Source organism: Carassius auratus, chromosome 15 (assembly GCF_003368295.1).
Source record: "Carassius auratus strain Wakin chromosome 15, ASM336829v1, whole genome shotgun sequence".
Lineage (NCBI taxonomy): Eukaryota > Metazoa > Chordata > Actinopteri > Cypriniformes > Cyprinidae > Carassius > Carassius auratus.
The window spans coordinates 21,893,844-21,903,315 of NC_039257.1; the positions used below are offsets into that span (position 1 = coordinate 21,893,844).

The window sequence follows — 9,472 nt, forward strand, 5'->3', positions numbered from 1 at the left end:
TGGACATTCATTAAAATAAGTCCGTTCAATGCATGCACTGTTAAAAATAATACACTATATTGAATTAATAAAATTGTGTCAACAGATTACAAGCAATACTATTAATTAAATTGAACACCCAAGAATTCATTAGAATTAATCAAATGAGATGCTTCGAAATTAACCAGTCAAAATGAGTTAAATAGCACAAAAAATAAGTTTAAACAAACAACAACAACAAAAGAAAACTTTCTTTGAGAAAGAAATACAAAACACTATGCTAATGAATACTATGTTATTCATACCAGGTGAGTAGTTGGCGACTAAAGAACATAGAGAAAAAATGTAATTCACAAATTCATGTTTTCGTTGATTACATGGAGATGATACAGGCACGATGCCTGTATCATCTCCATGTAATCAACTAAAACATAAATTTGTTTTCAAAATCTTATGTGTTCAAGCACCCAAAGCAGAGTTTTTGAAGACAACTGATGTTAACATACAGAATCACTGAAGGAGAATATTCAAAGATTTGGTTACAATTATTACCAGTGTTTGCTGTAGTTGGGCTCTTGACCCAGCAGCTAGGCAAGCTAATAAAGAGTAAGGTCAGGTGTTGTTGTTTGTTTTGACAACATTTGATCTGGATTTATGAGTTGGTTGTGTTTTGTCAGCAACAGATTTGCTATAGTTGTACATGATAAGGTCTGGTATTTTCAGCACAGTCAAAAAGATTCTTAAAAGCATTTCTGACTAAAATATTTAAAGATATCTATTTTTTTTTTTTATTTAGGCACACAGACAAGAATGGTTACCATCAGAAAGCATGTTGCACTGCATCCTGGGTGCCACCAATCGAAACTCATTTATGGCTCCCATCATGCTTTGCAGCACAAATAAATTATGAGCAGAATTGTCTTATATTCATTGTTACTATTTTCCTTTCTTTTTCAATTTTTTGTAGCTTGTTTTGTGACGCTTACAGTTCATCTGAATATGCTGTTTGTCACCATGCTTGAGAAGCATATGCTGGTTCTTGATATCACTTAGTGCCAAAAAAAAAAAAAAAAAAAAGTTTCCTTTCTCCTCAACAATTTTTTTCTTCATTAGAATTTGTAATCTCTGTTTTTACAGAAAAAATCCAGATATTTTATTGTTGTGTTAGGGGAATTTACAGTTATAACCCAAGGACCAGGTGTTGTCGCAATGAAGACCAGGAGTCAGAGATGAGTTCAATTAATAATAATAATTTTATTTGAAGAAAATAGTTTGCAGTTTCATAAGCAGAAGTCAGCTTCAAAACTTTGAAGGAGTTCGCAGGCCGCTCTGCCATATAATACAAAATCATCACAGCTATACTCCAGACAGAAGACATTAGTTGCGTCAAAGCGCTGGTCAGCAGCAATCTGATTGGTTCCAAAACCTAGATAAACTTAGACAATCTTCACATATGGGCATAAACATCTTCAGCATATCTCCAATGATTGTAGCAGGCGTCAGCACGGGTGAGAAGACACCTCATCTCAGGTCCAGATGTCAGCAATGTCAGCAGAAACTATTCTTCTGTACCGAACATATGTGCTGACACACACACATACACACATTCCCATATCTACAATTCAAGGTTCTCTAGCACTGGCCAGTCTCTTATGACTATGGTTGGATACACACAATTAATAGGCTGACATTAATCTGGAGGAATAGAAATACGGGATAGAACAGGATTCTTAATATCTAGTATAGATTTAGAAATGTCACAGTGCTCATTGCTTTTCGTCCCTCGCAGCGCAAGTAGAGGAAGGCCTTTCCTGACCCTTTTAGGTGACCTTGTGACCCTAAGAGAAAGAATACACACACATATGTTCCTGCCTGTTACTTCCAAACACTTCTAAATGGGAAAATATATATCCGTGTAAGCATGCATCTACCTATACGTATATAGATGGCTTTTTACTTTAGTTAAATCATACAACAATCTTGGAGGTTTAATACTGATCAAACACTTGACTTATAATTACACAATATTATTGAGGTAATATATATATATATATATATATATATATATATATATATATATATATATATATATATATATATTGAAGAAAGGATATGATCAGCAGCATCCACTCAATCCTCTCCTTCAGTTGAATTACAAGTGCTGCTTTCTCTTACCTTGTCAAGTTGTTACAATTCAGTTACAACAGCAATAGAAAATGTAACATTAAAAAGTTAAGGGTCAAGAGCACAACTAAAGCAACACTGACCACTATAATGGTAACCCTATAAATTTACCCTTTTCTCCTTTTGTGATTCTGTTTGTGAACTTAAGGTGTCTTCAATAACTCTGTTTTGGGGGAACTGAAGACACAAACTTCTGAACATGATGCCTGTATCATATCTATGTTAGCAACAAAAATGTGAATTTGTACAAAAGTTGACGTCATGTGCATGCACATCATGTTTTCGCAAGGTGTTTCATGATTGCCAACTACTTGCCTAGCATGTATAACATAGTATTCTTTAGCATAGTGTTTTTTGTTTGTTTTCAATGTAATCAATATTTCAATATGGTTGCTTGTAACCATTGATTATTAATAATTATTAATTAATTATTAACTTGTTTATTTCCAATTAATTCTAATTTGTTAAATTGAATTAATAATATTGGATGTAAAATTTTATTGAGTAAATAAAGTGAATACTTTTATACATTGTGGTCTTGACTGTGGGTCAGACTACTGCCTTGTACACTCTGTGTTCAAACATCAACCTTGATGTGCTAAATACACAGCATATCCATCCACAATGTCAGATTAGGAATGCCTGTTGGATCCCACTTATAAGTCACCATACTTGGCTGAATGTCATGTCACTTTTTCCACTTTAAAATTGTGTATGCTTCTAGATATTAGGCCTTGTGTTCAGTAAACAAAAAATATTTTGTTCTGATATTTTTTAGGTTAACATGACTATTTATGTTGTGACAACTTGTGATATTTAGTTATTTTAAGTTGGGTGGACTTTAGTCCCCCTTTGTTAAGTTTACTCAAAAAAGCGCTTGCAATAAGTTGCCTTATTTTTTTAAGTTGATGTTAACTTTTTTTTTTCTTTTACAGTGTATGCAATTCTTCACAGTTCACAGTTTTTGACTAGTTGGGGCAACATTTGGGGTAATTTTGTTGGTCTGACAATGATTTTTGTGTAGTTTCAAGAAAATATAATTTTTTTGGTATTTGAGAATTTTTCGTAAACAGGAAAATTAGAAGTTAACTTTTTTACAGTGTTGTTGAGACCTTACAAATAATGCAATATTTCCAAAGTTGACCGATAAACAGTTGTATAGTGCCTAAGAATTAATTCAAAAATGTGTAAATCCCCAGCTGAAAAAGCCAAATTATCTGAACTTTCTGAATTATCTGAACTAGAATTAGAAGGAATGTTTCTCTTCAATAAAGACGTCAGGGAAAATGACCGCTGACATCGTGACAAGATGGCGGGGACAAACTTTCAATTTTTTGAAAGGAGCTACCGGGAAAATCCTTGCAAACCTTGTCGCATCCGGTTGCCATGACAAATTTCAAATGAGCATGCGCAGATAAGTTGATCTCACTCTAACTGGGTGTCAACTACAACTTCAAAATAAAGAATTGTCGTTTTTACAGTGTATGCAAACACAGCGTGTGTGTCACTAACAGGAGCAGAAAGTCTTCCAGTAGTGATGTGTCGTTCATAAACGAATCGTTCTTTTTGAATGAATCTTTTAGGTGAATGAATCGTTCTCGTTCACGTAATCCACTGACTCATATTTCTCGTTCACTGAAGTTCCTCCCTCCACAGCAGCGCAGCGGTATTAGTAGCGCATGCGCAGCTCAGTGAACCAGGTAACTGAACCATTTCAACCTGTCAAAGAATTACTCAACCTCGAGCCAATAGCCTTCGAGTATGATATGTGACAGAGTATGTGATTTGTTCAATGTAGTGAACGAATACGCCCTTCAATGAACGAGTTTCATACGAGTCTGAACTAGTTCTAGACATCTTATCGTTCGTGAACGAAATGACTGAAATGATACCCATGTCGCTCTTGCACGAGTTGAATGATTTAGTACATCTCGTTCGTGAATGAAATGAACTGAAATGAAATTAACTGTTACATAGCATATCTCGTTCGTGAACGTAATGAATGAGAGTAAACCGTCTGCCATTTAGCATGTCAATCTCGGAAAATGCAAAGGTACGGTACTGTGCACATACGCTTGTTTTGATATTTAGCAACTCCACGTTTAATCCCCGATTTATGAATGTGAATATATAATATACAGATAACAGATAATAGATAACAATTAAAATGCTAATTAGGCAAGAAAACCTTGTGCTTTCTTCATCTAAACAATTTAATTAGACTTTATATATTGAATGCAATTATACACACATTTTAATTAAGCCAGATCAGTTGTTGTAACAAGTGAATACGTTCGTTGACTAAAGACATAACACATAATACACTCTTTTTTGCCACCTGCTTTATTTTGTTTAATACGAAGAAATAACTGAACGAATCATTGAACGATTCTGAACGAATCATTTTGGTGAACGAACTGAAAATGAATGAATCTCTAGAAAGAATCATAATTTCCACCACTAGTCTCCAGCTTGATGTTTCTGTTTTCAGTAGCTGACTGTGTGTGGCTACTCTCGCTGAGCTGTGATTCAAGTTGAACACACCTATTATATTTCTCTCAGTTTATGAATAGACAGGAAGTGAATACAAATATATCTTAAAATATCTTAGATTTGTATTACCGCATTACATATTGCTAACCATATTGCTATATATATATATATATATATATATATATTTTTTTTTTTTTTTTATTATAAATTATTTAGGCAAACAACATGATTTACATAGGGCTATACATGCATACATTTTCCTCACTGTAAATGTAAATGTTCAGTTAAGTTGTTTCTTAGCACGAACAGTTATGATGTAGAGTTTTTTGTAAATGTTAGCAACAAAATTAATTTTTTTAACCAATCATGAAAAATTGTTATAGCATATTAAGAATATAATAATAATAATAATAATAATAATAATAATAATAATAATAATTAAAATAAAATCAAATAAAATAAAATAAATCCTACAATCATAAACCACAGATTATATACCAGTATTTCTGGCTGTAAAACCGCTGAAAACTGTAGAACAGTTAGTCATTGCTGAACATGAATTTAATTCAATACTGATGTGCCATGAAACAAACCACCTGAAGAAAAATGATGTACTGTGTTATTTTATGTTTGGTGCTGCCATAATTTTATAGAATCAATAAGCTGGATGGGGTGTGCACTGCAGATTTTACTGGGGGTCACTGTGGCACTCCATTAAACCAACAAGCATTCTAAAACACAGAAAAGCATTGAGTCTTTTGAATTACTGAAATAATCACTTAGATATTCCAACCTTTTTCTTGAAAAATAGTCTAATAACTTGCTGACGTACTGCTGTCAGATTTAATCCATAAATAAGTGGATTTAAAATTGGTGGTATGAGTAGGAATTCCAGGGCCATAAAATTGCGTACACCTTGTGGCACATTTTTTGAGCCATAACGACTGTACAGTACATCAAACAAAAATGCAATAGTCACGTTGATTAGTGAAAGCAAATGTGGCACACATGTTTGCATAAATTTGTGCCTGCTCTCTATTGACTTCAGGCAGTTTTGTATCAACTGAAAATAGGAGAAATATATCAATACACCATGTCCGATGTATACAAGAATAACAGTATAGCCAAACACATTATTTACTGTTGTAGAAAAACAAGAAAGTTTTGCAACTGCCCAAATCTCACAATATAGTTTTTCAATAGTAGAGCCACATAAAGTGAGTCTAGCTGTTAATACAATTAGAACAGAGATGAAGAAAATGGGGGCCAGCCAGCAGAAAAGGATCCATTCAAGGACTTTGTGATTAGTCATTACTGAATGATACTCCAGTGGTCTGCATATTGCCACATACCTGTCATATGCCATTACTGTTAATGTTGAAATTTCACACAGGGCATATGAATAAATGACAAATATCTGAATCATACATCCTGAATAAGAAATCACATGATCTTCAGCTAATAAATCATACATGAATTTAGGGTAGAATCCAGCAGTGCCATAAAGTGCATTTATACACAAATTGCATATAAACATATACATTGGCTCGTGAAGCCTCTTATATGAGATTATAGTGAAAATGATAGTTGCATTACAAAATACCATAAGAGGATAAAACAGTGCAGTAAAAGAAAAAAACACAAATCTGTTTTCCATTGTTTCATTAAGACCTGAGAGTGTAAATACTGAGACACTGGTCTCATTCTCCAGTGATGGTTGCCCCTGGAATGATATGTGGGGAAATTAAATTTTATATATATAATTTATTTTTTTTCTCCAGTTGCAACAATTTAAATCTTACCATGTTCTCTGTTGGCATATTTCCTGTAGTGTTTTGTAAAGGTTTGATTAGGTTTGCTATATATGCACACTGGTCTCATGCTAATTGCATGGTCCACAAACATTGTAAACACTTTTAACAAGCTCTCTAAAGGCTTTTCTTTCCCTCTCTTAACTTAAAATAACTGCCCGTCTATACCAGTCTGTGCCAGCAGGTAGCATTTTACAGTTTACGTTAAATATAATACACTGAAAAAAAAATATCGGATCAAAAAGTTATAACTTATATTTGTCATTAAATCAGACATAAAAAAATGTGTTTTGAAATGTCAACTCAATTGTTTGTTTTCATTCTTCCAATTTAGGTTCATAAGTTACTTCAATGAATCACAAATTCCAGATGCTTGAATGAACTTGCCATTTTAAATTGTGTGGGGTACAAGTCTTTGGTGTGTTGCGGATTGAGTGGAGGACAGCTTTTTGCGCAGGTGTGGGGAACTACCAAATGAAGCCAGGCCTCGAGACGAACAAGTTTACCCGCCAGCAAGCAATCAAACTTCAGTCGGCCATGTGCCTCATTTTTTTGTCACACAAGATGAGGCGGGTTGCCATGAACAAGTTTCTTTGGCAATTAATGTTTGGGGCTTACCCTCCTTGAGAAGGGTGTCAATGATTGTCTTGTGGACAAATGTCAATTTTTTCTTTTTTTTTCTTTCCCATGATTGTGCACAATCTTTCTATTTATCTTAGCCTCATTATATGACCACACCCAACTGAAGTTTGGTACCAAAAAAAGCATTGGTTGCAAGTGTTTATGTATAGCTTGTATGGGCTTAACATTGTTTTAAAAAGTTATGCACTCAAATTTGTCTGTTTTTATAATTAAGTTAAAACAAGACATTCTTTTAGATCATCTTAACTTGATACTCTAAGTCAAATACATTACATAATTGAAATTACTAAGTTGAACCCAATAATGGGGATAAGTTAACAGAATGCTCATTGAGTTCACTTTATTTTGAACTTGCATAGCAAATTTGAAACAACAATAATTGTATAGTCATGTTGACTCACAGAAGCCAATTCACAGCTTAACAAGATTAATCCATTTTGTTTTTAATTGAAATTTTGAAGCAGCTGCTTAACGTACGATTTTAAGTAGAACCAAGTAGATATTTTCTACAGTGTAAAGCAGATGAATAAATTACAAATATGTGACTCATACATCGAACATAAGAAATCACATGATCATATGATAACAAATGAATTTGGGTAGAATCCAGCAGTGTCAAAAAGTCCTTTTACCCATAAATTGCAGATAAACAGATACATTGGCTCGTGAAGTTTATTAGAGGTTATGGTGAAAATAACTGTTACATTACAAAAGACCATCAAGAGATAAAACAGTGCAGTAAAAACAAAAAAAACATTTTTTTCAGTTTAATTGAGAGCGTAGAGTGTCTAAATACTAGGACACTGGACTAGGGCATCTGGAATGATATTCGCCTATTTTGTAGATTTTGTTATTGTGTTAAGTTATTGGAAAGCTAATTAGACATAGAATGATGTGTTATCTTGAATAATCAAGGTAGAAATCATGTAGTAATAATAATAATAATAGAAAATCATCTAACATTAGAATACATAGTTTTTTCAGTTATAATTATGTTACATGAAAACTTACCATGTTCTCTCTAGGCATGTTTCCTGCAGTATTTTGTTAAAGGACTGATTTGATTTGGCTTGTTATGTTTTGGACATTTGTCTCATGTTAATTGCCATGACCACAAACAATGAAAACCGTTTTAACAAGCTGTCTAAATGCATTTTTTCTCTCTTAAATCAAAATAACTCAATTTGTGCTCACAAGTAGATTAATAAACTGATTGGATTAGATAAATTATCTATTTAAATCATGTTTGTCATTCATTCAGCGTCAAGATGCCCCATGAGCATCAGGTTTGGCGTGATGGGGTCTGGATCAGCCACATCAGAGGAGGCATATCTGAGTGGTTTAGAATTAAGGAGCCCTTCAACTTCTGTGAGAGCTGTTAGGAGCACTTCCTCCTCCACAACTCGGTCTTTCAGGATGCCTTGCAGGGTGGATTTAACAGATCTGAATGACATAATGACATTAAGAAAGAGTCAGTATCAAGGCTAGATTACCACTGCTCCGGAGAGGTCAGCTCCTGTATCTCACAGATCCAAGTCCACACAAAAAAAACGTATTACCTGCAGGAGCTGGACTGGATCCACTGAAGCACTGTAGTGGAATCTGTCCACAGGTAGACTGAATGAAGGGGTAGTGAGAGCTCAGTTTGGAGTAACTCGGCCAGTTGGGCTCCAGTGAGCACAGCACACAACTCCAGTCGGGTTATTGACACCTGCTTGTGGGCCGCTATTCTGGAGCATGCCATGATGAATGAGGTGAAGATGTGAGTCTGTGACTCTGAGATAGGCCACAGCTCCATATGCCTTCTCTGAGGCGTCACACAAGATGTAAGCCTCATATGTCGTACGGTTGCTGTTGTGAGGAGGAGCGTAACATCGGGGGATGGTGATATACTGGAGATAAGACAATTGCTTTTCCCATTCGAGGCAGGACTGAAGCAGGTTTCCTTCTATGGGCTCATCCCATCCTCTTTCTGTGCTCCACAGGGCCTGCACAATGAGCTTCCCAGACAGTAACATAGTGTTGGCCCAGATCTGGCCCGCATGAAATCCATGCGGGCCAGATGTGGGCCGGATCTGGACTGAAGCTGCTTGCTGTCTGGGTTTGCTCTTGTAGTGTAGGGGCAGATATAACCCAATGGGTCATACTGACTGGCCAGTACTTTGTAAACATTGCGCAGCGTCACAATTGTGTAGGTTATAGGGCAGTGCTTGTATCCCTGAGAGTGTTGATTTGGTCTAGAAACAGTCTAAGTTAAGCCTAAATCAACCTTAAATGATGTTGAAAATATTTCTACTGACTACTTTTGAACTAGTTTTTAACCTTGTAAGGAGGTTCTCTGAACGTCTAAATCTGACGTACAG

The 9,472-nt window shown here is 35.0% G+C and overlaps 1 protein-coding gene across 1 annotated transcript; it reads right to left on the reverse strand.

Annotated features, from left to right (window-relative positions):
- Nucleotides 1-5,431: 5,431 nt before the first annotated feature.
- Nucleotides 5,432-6,476, reverse strand: LOC113115377 (olfactory receptor 52D1-like). The gene is made up of 2 exons (XM_026282904.1): nt 6,459-6,476; nt 5,432-6,379 (listed from the first exon to the last, which is right to left on the reverse strand). Exons 1-2 carry the CDS (start codon nt 6,474-6,476, stop codon nt 5,432-5,434), a joined length of 966 nt encoding a protein of 321 aa, XP_026138689.1.
- Between the last annotated feature and the right edge of the window lie 2,996 nt (nt 6,477-9,472).